Here is a 19,130-nt window from a genome sequence, read left to right as displayed (position 1 = left end):
CTGGAAATCTCCGCCTCTTCCCCCAAATAGTTGGAATAATCCTGCCACTCATTAGCCTGTGAAATTACCCAGCCCATAAAAATTAACCACCCCATACTTCAGGTCTTCTTGCCTTCTGAGATGGCCCACATTTTGTTGGTGGAGTGTGTTTCTCTCTAAATAAATCCACTTCCTACCTATCACTTTGTCTCTCACTGAATTTTTTCTGAAGCGAGACATCAAGAAACTGAGCTTCATTAAGTCCTGAGACCAGGTGTGTGATCTCAATTAAAAGACTGTGGATTCAAGTCCCAATCTGAGTTCTGGCTCGGTTTGAGTCGTGGCACGTGGGACTATAAATATTGATAGATATAACCCATGCAAACAAAAGTTCTTTGGGGTCTCTGTTATTTATTTAAGAGTGCAAAGGGGTCCCTGAGACCAAAAAGCGTGAGAACTGCTATGTTCGTATTTATTTCTACTTAAATTCAAGTCTCGACACTTGGGCCAGCCAGGTGTTGTGAACTGGGGCTGAAATTCCACCTGAGGGCTGACCTGGCCAAAGGGGCAGGTTTTGCCCTTCTCCACTCGACAGTAAAACATATTTGTGACAGTGCTGACATTTACCTGAGCCTTATGCGTCTGGACAACAGAGAAGAAATCCCCTGCCCTGCACCCTACCCCCCAACTTCTGCTTTCCAGGAAATGGCTTACTGCCAAGAAGCACCCTTCCCCATATGACTTAGATAAGACCCATGGATGAGCCCCTTGTTGACCTAAGACAAGGCAACACACAGATCCTCCAAATTTCCATTTTTTGGACTCATAAACGATTAGCTGTTTTGCCCACCATGGATCAGTCGGCACAAAATGCTTGTTAACCAAACCTAAGTTAAGTCTCCCACCACATCCCTTCCAGAATTTTGGTCCATCCTTAGCCTGAGCCCTAATACAACCTCTGAATAGGGTGGCCTCAGGATAAACCATTCTCTCTGATCTACTGTTCTAGCAAGCTACCTTGTCATCCCACTTCCCCACATCTCATTCTTTTTAGCCTTGTTTACTCCTCCCTATAAAAGAAAAACTCTGCTGTCTGACCCTTGTGCAGCTTGCAAATCTTACGGTTTTCCTGATTATAATAGTGCCTCTCCCATTGCAATAGCCCCTCCTCTGCTTTGCAATAATCCTTTTGAAGAAAGTCTTTCTTTACCAAGTCTGAATTGTTTTTCATTGAGGTGAAATTCACATAACATGTAATTAACCATTTAAAAGTGAACAATTCAGTGACATTTAGTTCACACAATGTTGCACAACCACCACCTCTATCTAGTTCCAAAACATTTCCATCATGCCAAAATATAGCCCCATGCCCTTTAAGCAGTTACTTCACATGCACGCTCTCCCTCCAATTTTTTTTTTTTTAAGTTATTTATTTATTTATTTTTGGCTGCGTTGGGTCTTCGTTGGTGCGTGCGGGCTTTCTGTAGTTGCGGGAAGTGGGGGCTACTCTTCCTTGTGGTGCGCGGGCTTCTCATTGTGGTGGCTTCTCTTGTTGCGGAGCATGGGTTCTAGGCACGCGGGCTTCAGTAGTTGTGGTTTGCGGGCTCTAGAGCGCAGGCTCAGTAGTTGTGGCACACGGGCCCAGCCGCTCCGCGGCATGTGGGATCTTCCCGGACCGGGGCATGAACCCGTGTCCCCTGCATCGGCAGGCGGACTCTCAACCACTGCGCCACCAGGGAAGCCCCAAATGATCTTTAGTGCTAACTCTCCTCTGGCACTCCTGTGGATTTTGGCTTGGGAGGTCCTTGACAATTGTTGCTCAGAAGATGATTTTCATATTTGATCTGTCACCTTTATGCATATTTAAGAAGGATGGTTTGTTTGAACAATCTAGAATAGGCACAGACTCTTGATCTCCATCTCTGATTCGTTTTGTTACCTATGAAAACTTGCAATTTTAAGCCCAGAAAGAAAAAAAAAAAAGAAAAGCCCGAGTTCTGGAATGTCAATAATTTACATCGTACATGACAAGAAAACCACAGGCCAGTGTGGCTCAATCTTATCAGCAAAGAAGGAGAAAGAACTAAATTAAACTTGACTTAATAACAGTGAAATTAGGAGAACTTAGTGCTTTTTCTCCTCCAGAAAAACAGGCGTCTTTGCCTCTCTGAGCCTAGGTTCCTTATCTTGAAGTCAGGGATGGCAGTGCTGGACCTGAGAGGTAGCACAAATGTGGAGAGAAATCACGAGGAATTTGGAAAGAGTTGGACCTGGGAGCTAACCCTTTCTCCATCATAATCTTTCTTCGTGAGCTGAAAATAATGGTGCAGATGGGCACCCATTATAGAGTCGGATATCAATTTAAAGGATTTTGACCAGTGTTTAAAGATATGAATAGAACAGAATACAAAATACCATGTATCACAGAGTGGTATTTTGTGAAACTATGTTGATGTGAAATCATATCTTACTTTGCATCACGGTCAGAAAAGTTTGGAAGCCAAAGTTATGAAGCACCCACTATCAAATACTGATTTTCAGACAACTGCCCACCCGCTATCAACTCCCTTTCAAAGCTGCCGATTCAACCACACCCAAAGCAAACGTTCCTGGTCTCCCAGCGTCTCTGTCTTAGCAGGACTCCGCCGCCAGGTGGCGCCTGTGCCCCGCTGTGAGTGGGTTAACCTCCAACCTTGACTCAGCCCAAGCCCGTGATTTCCTTGGGGTCTTCTCTCGCCCCGAGGATCCGGTTTACTGGGACTAGAAGCCCTGACCACGAACAGAATTCCCAGAACAGAGAGCGGCAGGAGGGTGCAGGCGGTCACGAAGGGATGTGGCCATCCTAAAATAGCCACTCATCCCTTCATTCCACAGTGTTCATTAAATGCCTCTGTGCGCCTCCCAGAGCTCACATCCCTGTATGGGAGGACGGACGAGACCTCAAATTCACCACCCTGCCGATACAGGAAGGCCTCCCCGCCTAGTCTGGCGCGGGACAACCCGGGGTGGAATCCAGGCGGCTGTGTGACCTTGGGCAGCTCGCTTAGCCTCTCTGTGCCTCAGTTTTCTCTGCTCTAAAATGGGACTAATAGCACCTACTTGATAGGGCTGTCTGAACATTAAATGAGTTAATATTTGTAAATCACTTTGAAGGGCCTGGTGTGTTTGTTAAACCAATTGCTAAAAATTCCCACTTTACGGAAGAGAAAACTGAGGATCACAGTAGGGGAGTGAATCACCAAAGCCACATTTCCCCACCTAGGGAGATCTCTGAGTTGAGTCCAGTGACCTTGATTCCACGACCAGAGTTTTTCCTCGGCATTGTGCTTGCGGTAGAAGTAAACCCAGTTCCCTTGGCATAGTTGGCGGGGGGCGGGGAGCTGCCCAAGCCAGTGAAATACTGCAAAGGAGCCCAGGGTCCAACTAGACAACAGTTAGTACTGGAGTCACAGCTGAATCTAGCGTGGGGCCCTGTCTCTGGGTCAGTGGAATAGCCAGACAAGTAAATAAATCATTTTCTTACAATGAGCGACATCCAGATTGCAGTAAAGACATAAAGAGAAAGTAATGTGAGCTGGTCAGTAAGTGTTATGGAGCTACACTGCCTCTTCAGTACTGAACCGTGATGAATTATGAAGTAAGGTTGGGCGTGGCATTAACCCTCCTTCAGGGGAAGGGATCTAACAGGGCTAGAAGGCAAAGGCCAGTTACATTAACAGGTCCCGAGATTCCTGTATCACCTACGTATGCTGCTCTGTGGTCTTGCCCTGAATGTTCAACCATGTTCAAGTTCCACCTGGAGTTCCCAATGACCATCTGACCAAGTGTACTGGGTTGGATAGTGTCTCCTCCACATTTATGTTCTTCCCAGAGCCCCAGAATGTGACTTTGTTTGGAAATAGTGTCATTGCAGATGTAATTGGTTAAGATGAGGTCACATTACCGTAGGGTGGGTCATTCATCCCATATAACTGATGTCCTTACAAGAAGAAAAGAAACACAGAGATGCAGGGAGAAGGCCAGGTGAAGACAGAGGCAGGGATGCATCCACAAGCCAAGGGATGCCAGAGATTGCCAGCAGCCACCAGAAGCTGGAAGAGGCAAGGAAGGGTCCTTCCCTAGAGACTTCAGAGAGAGGAGAGCCCTGCCAACACCATGATTTTGGACTTCTAGCCTCCAGAACTGTGAGAAAATACATTTCTGTTATTTTAAGCACCACAGTTTGTGGTGCTTTATTACGGTAGTGCTAGGAAAACAATCCACCAGGGGGTAAATGACTCAGTCCTGTTTCATAGCTGATTTGAATTACTATGTTGATAATAGCCAGAAATGTGCTGTTTCTGTATTAGTGGCCCTGAGGACTTAAAAAAATTGTGTTAAAAATACAAAATATATAGCAGTGCTGTTTACAGTAGCAAGACAGGGAAGCAACCTAAATTTCCATCGACAGAAGAATGGGTAAAGAAGATGTGATATGTATATATACACACACACAATGGAATATTACTCATCCATAAAAAAGAATGAAATAATGCCATTTGCAGCAACATGGATGGACCTAGAGATTATAATACTAAGTGAAGTAAGTCAGACAGAGGAAGATATCATACGATAGCACTTATTTGTAGAATCTAAAAAAATGATACAAATGACCTTATTTACAAACCAGAAATAGACTCACAGACATGGAAAACAAACTTATGGTTACCAAAGGGGAAAGCGGGGTAGGGATAAATTTGGAATTGGTAATTAGCAGATATACACTACTATATATAAAGTAGGACCTATTGTATAGCACAGGGAACTATATTCAATATCTTGTAGTAACCTATAATGGAAAAGAATCTGATAAAGGATAGATATATATGTCTAACTGAATCACTTTGCTGTATACCTGAAACTAACACAACATTGTAAATCAACTATACTTCAATAAAAACATACATAACATGACGTTTACAATTTTAACCATCTTAAACTGTACATTTCAGTGGCATTGAGCACATTCACAGTGCTGTGCAACCATCACCACTATCTCGCTCCCGAACTTTTTCATCCCCTCCCCCACCCCAAACAGGAAGCCTGGACCCGTTAAGCAATCACCCCCAAAACCACTCTCCCCCCAGCTCCTGGAAACCATTAATCTGCTTTCTGTCCCTGTGGCTTTGCCCAGTCCGAATACTTCATATAAAAGGAATCATGCAATATTTATGTGCAAGAACAGAGCCCTCAAAGATATCCAGTTCGTAATCTTTGGAAACCTGTGAATGTTAATTTCTATGGCAGAAATGATTTAGCCTATGTGATTAAATTAAGCATTTTGAGATGGGGCAATTATCCTGGATTCCCTGCATTGGCCCTAAATGTAACCACAAGCATTCTCCTAAGAGGGAGGTGGAGGGAGAGTTGAACACAGAAGAGAAGCCCGTGTGATGGAAAAGCAGATGAAAGCAGAGGCAGACAGAGAAGATGCTACGCCATTGGCTTTGCAGATGGCGGAAGGGGCCTTGAGGCAAGGGGATGGATTCTCCTCTAGAGCCTCTCAAGGGAGTAGGGCTTCAACTTCAACTTAAAACAACCCAAATGCATTCTCTTACGGTTCTGGAGTCTAAAAGTCCAAACAGAGTCTCAGGGAGATAAATCAAGGTGTCAGCAGGGTTGGTTCCTGGAGGATCTCGAGGTGAATCTCTTTCTTGCTTCTTGCAGGTTCTGGCATCACTACAATCTCTTTGATCATCATCTATCATTTACCTCTGCTGTGGTCCATGCTCCCTCTGCCTCTGTCTTAAAAACTTGTGATCACAACGAGGCTCCACCTGGAGAATCTCTCCACCCCAAGAGCTTTAATGTGATCACACCTGCAAAGGTCTTTTGCCCTGCAAGGTAACACGTATTCACACGTTCCGGGGATTAAGACGGGGATGTCTCTGGGGGCCATTATTCAGCCGATCACATACACTGTCTTCTGGAACCCTCCACCTGGAATGGGACCTAAGAAGTGGCCAAATTGGGCAGGTTTTATGCTTTTTAGGCAAAGAAACAAATCTGTGAGGAATTGACAGGACAAAGAGACTTGGGCTTTGGGTGCCCAATTAGTGAAGAATCTAGTGAGAATTTAGGCTTGGGGTAGTAAATTAAAGAAGTAACGAGGTTTGTTTACACAGGCTTCTCGCCTCGAATTCCCTAGGTCTGCTGATAAGGGTGTCCTTCTCCCTCCAGATGTGGGGAGGGCACCTTTCACTTGAGAGATTTATGTCCTGCTCTCAGGGAAGCAGAAAGGTGGGTCAGAGTGTCCTCTTGAGTTGGCCGTTTCTATTTATTTATTATTTATTTATTTATTTATATTTATTTATGGCTGTGCTGAGTCTTTGTTGCTGCGCATGGGCTTTCTCTAGTTGTGGGGAGCGGGGGCTACTCTTTGCTGTGGTGCGCGGGCTTCTCACTGCGGAGGCTTCTCTTGTTGCGGAGCACAGGCTCTAGGTGCGTGGGCTTCAGTAGTTGTGGCTTGCGGGCTCAGTAGTTGTGGCTCGCGGGCTGTACAGCACAGGCTCAGTAGTTGTGGCGCACAGGCTTAGTTGCTCCATTTTTCCCGGAACAGGGCTCGAACCGGTGTCCCCTGCATTGGCAGGCAGATTCTTAACCACTGCACCACCAGGGAAGTCCTGGCAGTTTCTTGAGTAACTATAATGCAAAATAATCAATATGCCATTGAAGCACATTTTGAGATGGCCTGCTCTGGGCCCCAAACACACTTGCACACATACACAAGCTGACACACACCCATTTGGGTTATTCATTGTGAGTCCTGGGGTAAACTCTCCACCCTACTATTTCTCCCGGGAATGGTGGAGCTCTATATCCAGGCAACTGGACCTAGTTTTCAGGCCAAGGAGGCCCAGAGGCAATGACATCTCCCATGGAAGAGAAAGAATAGTGCTCCTGACTTTGGGTGACAGCTTGGTCCTCAGCACTGTGTCCATGCCATGTGGTCCTGAGTCTCCCAGAAATCCTACCAGTGGCTGACCTCCCCACCCCCATTCTTTCTGGCCATCTATTGGGAAAGCAATGAATAGTCTACTTGATTTGAAAGAAGGGAAGTTTTCGGGGCCTGTTTTGCAATTCTGTAGAAATTGGAAAACTGACTCAAACCAAGACAAGGCAGAGCGATCGAGTCAGAGGCAGAGATCCTGGTTTCCCTTCTCCTCAGAGCCTGCCCCCAAGGCCTGCTCTCCGTGGGGTCCAGGCCGGGCTGTAGACGACAGTGTAGCAAGTGCAAGAGGAGGGATGGGCACCACGGTACCAGCTGGGACCATTTAGTTAAAAGTGATGTTGCCTCCAGGGACTTCCATGTTGGTCCAGTGGCTAAGACTCTGTACTCCCAGTGCAGGGGGCCCTGGTTTGATCCCTGGTCAGGGAGCTGGATCCCATATGCTTCAACTAGGAGTTCGCATCTTGCAACTAAAACCAAACCAAACCAAAACAAAAACGTCGCAAGGAAGGTCGAAGATCTTGCGTGCCTCAGTTAAAAACAAAACAAAAACATGTCGCAACAAAGATCGAAGATCCGTGTACCACAACTAAGACCCCACACAGCCAAATAAAAAAAATGAATATTAAAAAAAAAAAGTGATGTTGCCTCCTGTTTGAGAGACAAGCGATAGGGAAGTAAAGTGAGAAACTGGTTGTAGATGAAGAGGAACTGAGGGTTTCCTCTGTGCATTTTCTGTGCTTTTCAGGCTGCATTTATCCCATTTCCTTTTTATGTATTTGTGATAAACTCAGCAATTTTCCCGGTCAGCAACTTCCCATCCTAGACAAGTTCTGGGCTCTTTGAGAGCTGACCACTGCAGGTCCACCAGAGGGCGCTCGAAAAGGCGAGCGCTGGTCCCCAGGATGGGCAGACCCAGGCAGGTGGGCACCGTCGCCCCCACTTAGATAAACGGTGGCTTTCTGCACCACAGTCTGAGGAGGAGGACGGAAACAGACTGTTCTGGGGATCCTCAAGACCGCCCTGAAGTTTGATGATTCATTGGAAGGACTTAAAGAATTCAGAGAAACTGTTATACTCAGGATTTGTTACAACAAAAGGACACAGATTACAATTTGCCAAGGAAGGAATTCCCTGGCCATCCAGTGGTTAGGACTCCGCACTCTCACTGCTGGGGCCCCGGCTTCCATCCCTGGTGGAGGAACAAAGATCCTGTAAGTCACGCTGCACACCCAAAGAAAAAAATTTAGAATGGAATAGAATAGGGTCCAGGGGAGGCCAGGCACAAGGTTCTGGTGGTCTCTCCCAGTGGAGTCATGTGGACAGTGCTTAATTGTCTGAGTGCTACGGACTGAATCCCCCCATCCCCAATTCCTATGTTGAAGCCCTAACCCCCTCAATGTGACTGTATTTGGAGATAGGAACAAGGGGGTAATTAAGGTTAAATGAGGTCATAAGGGTGGGACCCTTATGCAATAGGATTAGTACCCTTATAGGAAGAGACACAGAGACACCAGAATTCTCTCTCTCTCCCTCTCTCTGTCTCTGACATGTGAGGGCACAGTGAGAAGGCAGCTATCTGCCAGCCAGGAAGCAGACCCTCGCCAAACTAACACCTGGATCTTGGACTTCTGGCCTCCAGAACTGTGAGAAAGTGTTGATACATTTCTGTTGTTTAAGCTGCCCAGTGTGTGGTATCTTATGGCAACTCAAAGCTGACCAATACACCCAGCAACGATGTGTGACAGCATTTGTGGAGTATAAACCTTGGTGTCCAGCGTTTTTACTGGGGGTCTGTTATGGGTTGAATTGTGTCCCTCCAAAAAAGATGTTCAAGACCTAACCCCCAGTACCTGTGAATGTGACCTTATTTGGAAACAGGGTCTTTGCAGGTGATCAAGTTAAGGTGAGGTCATTAGGGTGGGCCTAATCCGATATGACCAGTATTCTTATTAAAAAATAAAAAGGAAATGTGGACACTGAGACACACATGCCAAGGGCTTAGGATTCCCTCCCAGGAGCTGGGTAAAGCCCACGCCTCTCTTTGGATGAGGTTAATTCTTTACTACATGTATTGCCAGTCACTTGAGAAGTTGGGTTAGATGCCAGCAGAGTGGTGCCAGATATGAGTCCTTCATTCCTATGTTGTCCCGACCCTAAGGAGAGGGACAGATGCTCATCAACCCAGCCCCTGGGCAGTGCTGACCACACTCTCCTCTTAGGGCAGGTCTGAGTCTGGAAGCTTCTTACAAGTGCTGCCTAAATCTTTTGCAGGCCCCTGAGCAAAATGAAAATGTGAGGTCCCTTTGACAAAAAAAAAAAGCAGGAAAAACCTTTTTCCTTTTTTCCACGGACTCTCTATCAGTCATGTTTTGTTTTTCTCTTACTATTAAAAAAAATTGTCTTAAAATACCCATAACATAAAATTTACCATTTTAACCATTTTTAAAATAGATTTATTATTTATTTATTTTTGGCTGCAATGGGTCTTAGTTGTGGCATGCAGGATCTTTTGTTGCAGTGCACGGGTTTCTCTCTCGTTGTGGCGTGGGCTCCAGAGCGCGTGGGTTCTGTAGTTGCAGCACTTGGGCTCTGTAGTTGCAGTGCGCGAGTTTAGTTGCCCCATGGCACATGGGATCTTAGTTCCCCAACCAGGGATCGAACTGGCATCCCCTGCATCGCAAGATGGATTCTTAACCACTGGGCCACCAGGGAAGTCCCTGTTCATAGTGTTTATATTTGCTAGTTAACGTCCAATCCCTTGGGCTTGACTGGGGGGATGGGCAGTGCAGACACTCACAGGCACCCACTCAACTCAGCACACTCCAGACCCTCTCTGTGCCCAAGTGGTGGGATGGGGGTGCGAGGGTGGGCCCAGAAGCTGTCTCCAGATCCAGGACGTCCCCGGATTGACCCTGTGTGATTCAAAGTTCCAATCCCCCTGGCATGCGCTCCTTATCCATTAGACTTCACTTACAAAATGCAAACTCAAAGATAAAATTATTAGGAATTTCAAGATGGCAACCTCAGAGCATCAAACCCCAGGTGGGAAGCCCTTCTGAGCATGAAGCCATGTGCAAATATTCCACTTCGTACTGTGGAGCTGGGATCCTTGTGTGGACACATACACGGTCCCAAGACAGGCAGGGAGGTGAGTAGACTTTGGAGAGCCTGGGTGGGGGCACTGGGTTTGGGGTCACGCAAAAGTGAGGCAGGATTTGTGAGGTCATACCCTCCACTGCCCGCAGCCCCTGCGTGCAGTAGATGTTTGCCTGGCAAATGAATGAATGAATGAATAAATGAATGAATGAATGAATCCCTGCCTCCAGCACCTCACCTGGAGCCTTTCCCCGCTTGTTTCCTGGGAGAGCCCCGCTCCAGGCACCGCCCTTCCCCTAGGCTGACCCAGGGTGGCTGCTTCCTGGGGTCAGGGTTTAGAGCAGCCCTGTATCCTCTCTCTGCTCTGATGCTTCCATCTATGAAAGGAGAAGTCAGAAGAGATGTCTTCCAGACATTTGCAGTTCCGAGCTTCCTCTTTTACTCATCTGTGGATGGTCACTGCCCCCTTCTCCCCCAGAAGCTTCCTGTTGGGGCTTCCTCCCCGGACAGACAGGCAGGTCCAGAAACTGGACAGTCCTGGAAACTCCTGGCCCCTTGGACATGAACAGGTTGCTGCTGCTGCTGCTGCCCCTGCTACGGGAGGGTGAGTGCGTGGATGGTGGGGAGAGCAGGGTCCCGGCCGGGACAGGGCTGGGGCTGGAGCTGCAGCTGAGCCTCTGTGTCCCCCCAGGGTCCCTGCAGCAGGATCCATGGTACCAGCTGCAAGTGCAGGAATCGGTGACAGTGCAGGAGGGTTTGTGTGTCCTTGTGCCCTGCACCGTCTCCTATCCCTCGCTTGGCCGGACCGACTCTACACCCATTTATGGTGAATGGTTCCGGAAAGTGGATAGACCATCCCAAATGGACCTTCCCATGGCCACAAACAACCCAGGCAGGGGAGTAAAAAAGAAGAGAAAAATCCCATTCCACCTCCTTGGGGACCCTGGGGCGAACAACTGCTCCCTGGGCATCACAGACGCCCGGAAGGGGGACAGTGGAAACTATTATTTTCAGCTGATGAGAAGTGATGTGAAACATAGTTACAAAAATAACCTGCTCATTGTGAACGTGACAGGCACGGAAGCGTCCCCAGGAACAGATAACAGGGATGGGGGGGAAGGACGGACCCCCCTGTCCCTCCACCTCTAAGGGGGACACTGGCGCATGGTCACATCAGGGCTGGGCACACACAGGGGTCCCCTCTGCGGTCTGGCTTCTCCCTCTCTCCTCTCCAGCGCTGACACGGACCCCCGATATCTACATCAAGAAGCCCCTGGAGTCCGGCTCTAGCAGCCACGTGGCGTGCTCCGTGCCAGGGGCCTGTGACCGGGCCACGCCGCCCACCATCTCCTGGACCGGGGCTGCCCTCCGCCCTCCGGGACTGGACTCGAAGGGGGCCTATAACTCCTCGGAGATCCTGCTCACCCCCGGCCCGCAGGACCACGGCACCAACCTCACCTGCCGGGTGACCTTCCGCAGGGCTGGCGTGAGCACGGAGAGGACCGTCATGCTCAACGTGTCCTGTGAGCGCGGAATCAGGATGGCGGGGTGCTCGCGGGGCGGGGAATCGGCGCCGGTGACCCGGAGGCCGGGGGCTGGGAGGGTCTGCCGGAAGGATGTAGGCCCTGTTCTGCTGTGCTTCCAGTTCTGTGCCTCCTGGGGGGTGGGGGGCGCGGAAGGGTCAGCTCTGACTCTCTTCCTCACTGCGTCTCTCTGCCCTAGACGCCCCCCAGAACCTGACCATCAGCATCTCCCGAGGAAATGGCACAGGTAGGAAGGGAGGGCCGTGGGGATACAGCGGGGATGGGAGAGACGGGAGAGCCCCCATTCACTCCCAGACAGATTGTTTTTTATTTACTATTCATTTCGTGCGAAGACGATTTTTCAAACATATGCAAATTATGAGGAAACACCATAAAAGGAAGACCCGGGGTTTCCCTGGTGGCGCAGTGGTTGAGAGTCCGCCTGCCGATGCAGGGGACACGAGTTCGTGCCCCGATTTGGGAAGATCCCACATGCCGCGGAGCGGCTGGGCCCGTGAGCCATGGCCGCTGAGCCTGCGCATCCGGAGCCTGTGCTCCGCAACGGGAGAGGCCACAGCAGTGAGAGGACCGTGTACCACAAAAAAAAAAAAAAAAAAAAAAAAGGAAGACCCGGGTGGTACTTACCACCCTGGGTAAGAACTAGAAGATCATCTCCACCTTTGGAGCACCCGATTTTAGCCCCTCCCTTCTGGCCTCGGAGAAAGCCACTACACTGAATTTTGTGTGATTCTTCTTTTTATTGATTTCATTTTACTTTATTTATTTAAAAAATATGTATTTCTTTATTTTTGGCTGCCTTGGGTCTTTGCTGCTGCACACGGGCTTTCTCTAGTTGTGGCGAGAGGGGCCTGCTCTTCGTCTCGGTGCGCGGGCTTCTCTTGCTGCGGAGCACGGGCTCTAGGCGCGCGGGCTTCGGTAGTTGTGGCGCGTGGGCTCAGTAATTGTGGCTGGCGTGCTCTAGAGCGCAGGCTTGCTAGTTGCGGCACATGGGCTTAGTTGCTCCGCGGTACTTGGGTGGGATCTTCCCGGACCAGGGCTTGAACCCGTGTCCCCTGCATTGGCAGGTGGATTCTTAACCACTGTCCACATTAGGACATTCACAATGTGGTGCAACTACCCAGCTCAACCTAATTCCAAAACTTTCCCATCACCCAGAAAGAAAGCCCTGTACCTGTTAAGTACTCAAGTCCTCTTCTCCCCTCTCTCCAGCCCCAGGCAACTACTCATCTACTTTCTGTCTCTGTGAATTTGCTATGAATTCTGGACATTTACAGAAATGGAATTATACCATATGTGGACTTTTGTGTCTGGCTTCTTTCACTTAATGTGATGTTTTCAAGGTTCATCCACATTTTAGCATTGATCAGAACTTCCCTCCTTTTTACGGCTGAATAATATTCCACTGTGTGGATGGACCACCATCTGTTTCTCCATCCATCTGCTGATGGGCATTTGGGTTGTTTCTACCTTGTGGCCGTTGTGAATGGTGCTTCTCTGAACATTCCTGGACAAGTAACTGTTTGAGTCCCTGATGTCGATTCTTTTGAGTCTGTACCTGGGAGTGGATTTTCTGTGGCAGAGCTGCCTTGACTTTGGTGTGGCAACATCTCATGATCTTGACCTTCACCCGCAGTGCTTGGAGCTGTAATGACCATGTCTCCTTGTCGACAGACCATTCCACTGCGGAACTTAGTTTTCCATTCCATTTTTGTTTTTGTTTTTCTCTTTTCCATTCTACTTTTTTTTTTTTTTTTTTTTTTAGCGGTACGCGGGCCTCTCACTGTTGTGGCCTCTCCCGTTGCAGAGCACAGGCTCTGGACGCGCAGGCTCAGCGGCCATGGCCCACGGGCCCAGCCGCTCCACGGCATGTGGGATCTTCCCGGACCGGGGTGCGAACCCGTGTCCCCTGCATCGGCAGGCGGACTCTCAACCACTGTGCCACCAGGGAAGCCCTATCCATTCTACTTTTGACAAGCGTTTGAGTTCACTGATTTTAGTTTTCCTGGGAATGTCCCTTCAAACATTCCCCATTCCCTGGGCAAACAGAATAGCCTTTCTTTTGGGCAATACTTCTAAAGCTTGATTGAGCACACACATTTCTCAACGATCTTGTGACAATGAAGATTCTTACTCTGGAGGCCCAGCGAGGCCTGCAAATCTGCATTTCTAACCAGCTCCTGAAGGGTGCTGATCTACTGGGTCACAGTCCCTACTCTGAGTTATGAGATTATAAGTTTTAGGGCCAGGAGCATAATTGTGGGGCCTCAGGGATGTATATATATATATATTATTTTTTAATTAATTAATTTATTTGGCTGTGCTGGGTCTTAGCTGCGGCATGCAGGATCTTTTATTTATTTTTTAGTCGTGGCATGCCTGCTCTAGTTCCCTGACCACGGATCGAACCTGGGCCCCCTGCCTTGGGAGCACGGAGTCTTAACCTCTGGACCACCAGGGAGGTCCCTCAGGGATGTCTATTATCGATGCCACTAGATGAGGCTATGACAGAATAGCTCTGGAGTGGCCACACGAGAAACTGGCAATGAATGTTGCCTGGGACAAGAGGAATTTGTCACTTGGGGAGTCAGTGTGGGAGGGACTTCATTCTGGACACCCCTTCCTTCCTCTGTGAATTTTAGAATGCGAGATGTGAACGCCCTATTTATCCTGAGATAACCGGGGCAAAGGAGGTGAGGAGGTAGAGACCAGGTCCTGAAGAGCCTTGAAGGATCTGGGACTTGAATTTTGGATACTTGAACGGCTAATGGTGAGCAGTTCAGGAAGTAAGGAGAGAAACGTGGATGAGGGCAAATGCCTCAGAGAAGTTAAGGGGCAACCCGTGTCCATCCACAGATGGACAGATGAACAAAACATGGTCTATTCAGACAATGGATGAGATTCAGCCACGAAAAGGAATGAGGCACTGATACACGTAGATGAACCTTGGAAACATCATGCTGAGGGGAAGAAGCTGGATATTTACACGCCATGGCCGGAAGAGACAGATCCATAGAGACAGAAATTAGTGGTTGCGTAGGGCTGGGGTGATGGGAGGATTGCGGGTGGTGGCTAAGGGGTGCAGAGTATTGTGGGGGGTCATGAAAATGTTCTAAAATTGATTGCAGTGATAGTTATCGCATGACTTTTAGGTGGTATGTAAATGGAGTTGCATGGTATGTGAATTATATCTCAATAAAGCTGCTTAAAAAACTACTTGTGGGATTCCTTCCCAACTTAAAAAAAAAAAAAAAAAGTAGAAAGGAGAGAGACATAGAAACAGGGCTTCATAGCCTGCGCTCAGCTCTCTCTTTCTCTCTGTCTGTCTCTCTCTGTGTCTCTGTCTCTGTCTCTCTCTCTCTCCAGAGCTGAAATACCTGGGGAACGGCTCATCTCTTCCTGTCCTGGAAGGAGAATCTCTGCGCCTGGCCTGTGTCACCGACAGCAACCCCCCAGCCACACTGAGCTGGTCCTGGGGGAGCCGGACCCTGAGCCCCTCACATCCCTCGAACCCTGGGGTCCTGCAGGTGCCCCGGGTGGTGTCGGGCCATGAAGGCGAATTCACCTGCCTAGCTCAGCATCCTCAGGGCTCCCTGCGGACCTCCGTGCGTCTCTCCGTGCAGAGTGAGCTGGGAGGAGGGAGAACACCCAGGGAGAGGACACTCAGGTCCAGGGGAGGGGAGGGGCACGCTGACACTTCTCGTTCCCCACAGACGCCCCGCAGCTGCTGGGACCCTCCTGCTCCCAGGAGGATGAGGGTCTGCACTGCGACTGTTCCTCCCGAGCCCAGCCGGCCCCCTCCCTGCGCTGGCGGCTGGGGGAGGGGCTGCTGGAGGGGAATTTCAGCAACGCCTCCTTCAGGGTCACCTCCAGCTCGGCTGGGCCCTGGGCCAACAGCTCCCTGTGCCTCCGCGAGGGGCTCAGCTCTGGCCTCAGACTCGGCTGCGAGGCCCAGAACGTCCACGGGGCCCAGAGCGCCACTGTTCTGCTGCTGCCAGGTCAGGGGACCTGTTGAGGGCAGAGGCTTAGGGGGAAAGGAGTCTCCATCCTTTGAAGATGGAACTTGTGGGGAGAGGGGCCTGGACGGGAGGGGATGAGAGACAGGGGTGGGAGCAGAGTTCTGTTCTTTGGCTGGTTGGGGGCTGCAGAAGAGGAGAGCTCAAATTCTGTGGGAGGAAGGGGCACGAGGGTCCTGGGGCTTGGAGGGGAATCACCCTACACCCCGATCATCTACAGGGAAGCCCAAGCTTGGAGGAGAATTCGTTCTGGGGGCCGTCGGAGGAGCTGGCATCGCTGGCCTGCTCAGTCTCTGTTCCTGCCTCATCTTCTTCACGTGAGTGTCATCTCTTGGGGGAGGGAGGCGAGTGCAGGGGACGGGAAGGGGTCTGAGCCCTGGAATCCCAGGCAGCCCCCCCTGGAGGAATCTGGGTGGTGCAGGGCTTTGGAGAACTGGGCCTTGAGTCAGGGAATCAGAGCAGGGTCTGTCCCCACCCCTCCATCCCAGCTATCCATTGAAGGGCGCCCGTTCTCATTATGAAGGTCAATAAGGTGAGGCGCACCCCCTACCCCCTGGCCTTGGTCAGCCCTTCTAGCCTCTTTTTTTTTTTTTTTTTAATTTTTCTTATTTTTTGGCCACACCGTGTGGCACTTGGGATCTTAGTTCCCCGACCAGGGATCGAACCCATGCCCCCTGCAGTGGAAGCTTGGAGTCTTAACTACTGGGCTGCCAGGGAAGTCCCAGCCCTTCTAGGCTCTTAAGCAGGGAGGACAGTAGTCGCCCTCCAAGCTCTGAGCCAGCTGGGCTGCTGAAAGGTCCTGGCTTCCCCTTTCAGAGTGAAGACCTTCAGGAAGGCCCCCAGTGAGAAGGATGCGCCCTCCATGCTGGGTCCCACCTCCCAGGTGAGTGATGGGCGCTCTGTCCCTCGGGATCCCATCTGGCTATCTCCCCAGCATGGCCATGGCTGCAGTCCTCTCGATGACTTAGACGCTCATCATGACCCACACAGGCTTTTCCTCTTGGACCCTATCAACACAGTCACCCAGCCCAGTGACCTGGGAGTCACCCTTCCCTCTGCTCTCTGTCTCCTCTCTCAGAGCCAAGGACCACCCAGCCATCTTACTGACTATATTCAGTTCCAACTGGGCCCTCCCTACCCCCACCTCCTCCTTTCTCTCTGGACTGCTGACCCACTTCCCCCCCCCACCCCCGCTTCCTACCTCACCTCCTCAAGACAGGATGCCACAAGGCTCTCCCCAAAGTAATTATTGTCTACTATCAAGTTTGGGGGTCCCCAAGACAAGCTCAATTTCAATAACTCACCAGAAGGACTCACAAAACTCACTGAAAGCTTTTATACTCATGGTTATATCACAGGACAAGGATAGAGATTAAAATCAGCTAAGGGAAAAGGCACATGGGGCAGAGTCTGGGGGAGGCCAGGCATGAGTCCCCAGTTGCCTCTTTCAAGTGGAATTGTGCAGAAGGTGCTTAATTCTCCCAGCAATGATGTGTGGTAACATGTATGGGCTATTGCCAGACAGGGAAGCACACCTGAGCCTTCACATCCAGAGTGTTTCTTCTTTTTTTTGGCCACACTGAGCAGCTTGTGGGATCTCAGTTCCCCGACGAGGCATCAAACTCATGTCCCTGCAGTGGAAATAAGGAGGCCTAACCACTGGACGGCCAAGAAATTCTCCCATACCCAGCATTTTTATTGGGAGTTGGTTACGTTGGCATGGCTGACTGCCCACATGGCTTAACTTAGTGTCCAGTGTCTGCAGAGGTGTGATACTGTGTGACCCAAGGCCCCCACCATCTGTCACATGTTACACCATCTAGTGTGGGCCAAGACCCGGGTGAACAAAGACACTCTAATCAGTCAAGATATTTCAAGGGCTTAGAGGTTCCCTCCCAGGTGCTGGGGCAAAGGGTCACATTTTCTTTGGGCAAGGTTAACCCTTTCTGGCACAAGATCCTTTGATTTTAGGGTTCATAATGCAATTGGGTGATTGTGTTTGCCTGAACCTCTGAAATGCTGAGTGGTCCCTGAAGGGCCATCCAGGTCTGAGCAAATCCCCGTCCTCACACCATCCATCCCATTTTTGTCCCATCTTAATTTGCAATTATATAGTAATACAATTGACTACTGCTTTAATGCCTGCTCCCCGCCATCCCCCCACCCCCACCCCAGCAAGTTGCAGGAGGTCAGGAATGGTGTCTTCTTTGTTCCTCACTGAATATCCAGAGCCTGGCACCAGGGGAGCTCTTCCATAAGGCAGCACTGGAGTCAGAAAGATCTAGCATGAATCTTGGCCTTACCAATGACTAAATGTGTGATTTGGGGATATTTACTTAGCTTCAATTTCTCCACCGATAAATGGGGATAATAGTGTCTCCCAAGTAGATTGTTGTGAGGAATCCAGGAGACTGGCAACTAATTACTAAGGGCCAGGCATTATTACGCTCAAGCATTTGTTGAATGAATGAATGAATGAATGAATGGGGGCCTCAGCCAATGTCTGGAATGAATGGATGAAAGACTGAATGTTCAGTTTTCAGGTTTACTTATGGACCCCACTTGCTCTCTTCCAGCCCTGTTATCCTGATATGACCCCCTTCTTTCCCTCCACTCAGGGTTACCAGCAGGAGTGTCCTCCAGGCAGCCCCCGGGACCTCCCCCTACCAGTGGTGGCCGCCCCCACTTCTGGGGTGGAACGGGAGCTCCATTACGCCTCCCTCAGTTTCTACATGCTGAAGCCCTGGGAGCCTCAGGACCAGGAGGCCGCCAGCAGCACCACCGAATATGCTGAGATCAAGATCCATAAATGATGACCCCCAGCTCTGGAGACCTCCCCCCCACCAGAGCTCCCCAAAGACTCTCGGCTGAGGCTGTCGTTGGGCTGCATCTCATCCCTCTGCCCCACCTGCCCCTCCCCCTCCCCCTCCCCTCCACAGGGACCCACCCCTGGGGCACTTCCTCCTCCCAACACGTTGCATACTGGCCTCTCTCTGAGCCTGCTTCCTGGAAACTCAATTTGTGTATTTTCTCAGACAAAAAAAATCATTCACTGATTATCTGAAATCAATGATTCAAGGGTACCTCTTGAATTTTGTGTCCTTGATATTTTGGTTCTCCTTAAGTTTCTGGTTTTGCAGAATCTGCTTATAAAATTCCTTGCACTTCCAGTCTGTGTCCATTTACATTGTAATATAGTTTTTAACGGGGGTCACATCCAACTGATTTTGTTCTTTTTTCCATTGAGTGTCCATTTAATTTTTTCCATTGTTTCCATTCATGAGGAAACATGCCCAACACCAGCATTATGGGCCAAGATAGGGAATGTGTTTTGGGCATAAAGTTAATAACTTCATGCTGATGACTGTTCTTCAGATTGGAGGTGTTGAAGCATGTAATTCCATCTTTCATAGCAGATTTTGCTTTGCCATTTTTCAGGATCACGTTGCATCTCTTGATCAATGACCTTTAAAAATGGTGTCTACCGACAAAACAAGAGCATGGTTG

At 49.5% G+C, this 19,130-nt stretch overlaps 1 protein-coding gene across 1 annotated transcript; it reads left to right on the top strand.

Moving 5' to 3' along the window:
• The first annotated feature begins 10,612 nt into the window (after positions 1 to 10,612).
• SIGLEC11 (sialic acid binding Ig like lectin 11) lies at positions 10,613 to 18,793 on the top strand. Its single transcript, XM_089902210.1, has 9 exons — positions 10,613 to 10,670; positions 10,758 to 11,141; positions 11,302 to 11,589; positions 11,789 to 11,836; positions 14,974 to 15,231; positions 15,321 to 15,605; positions 15,844 to 15,940; positions 16,440 to 16,506; positions 18,242 to 18,793. The coding sequence occupies exons 1-9, from the start codon at positions 10,628 to 10,630 to the stop codon at positions 18,434 to 18,436; spliced, it is 1,665 nt and encodes a 554-aa protein (XP_089758336.1). The 5' UTR covers positions 10,613 to 10,627; the 3' UTR covers positions 18,437 to 18,793.
• Positions 18,794 to 19,130: the final 337 nt, after the last annotated feature.

Source organism: Delphinapterus leucas, chromosome 20 (genome assembly GCF_059928025.1).
Source record: "Delphinapterus leucas isolate spDelLeu-1000000601 "Yukka" chromosome 20, BTC_Dleu_Yukka2, whole genome shotgun sequence".
NCBI classification, from domain to species: Eukaryota; Metazoa; Chordata; class Mammalia; order Artiodactyla; family Monodontidae; genus Delphinapterus; species Delphinapterus leucas.
This window is presented reverse-complemented; position numbering and strand designations above follow the sequence as displayed.

What these genes read in the sequence shown, in the direction of transcription:
- SIGLEC11 (XM_089902210.1), top strand. Translation starts at nt 10,628, where the DNA reads ATGAACAGGTTGCTGCTGCTGCTGCTGCCCCTGCTACGGGAGG. An exon ending in CTCCCGAGGAAATGGCACAG is followed by an intron (nt 11,837 to 14,973) that starts GTAGGAAGGGAG and finishes CTCTCTCTCCAG; the next exon opens with AGCTGAAATACCTGGGGAAC. An exon ending in CGTGCGTCTCTCCGTGCAGA is followed by an intron (nt 15,232 to 15,320) that starts GTGAGCTGGGAG and finishes CGTTCCCCACAG; the next exon opens with ACGCCCCGCAGCTGCTGGGA.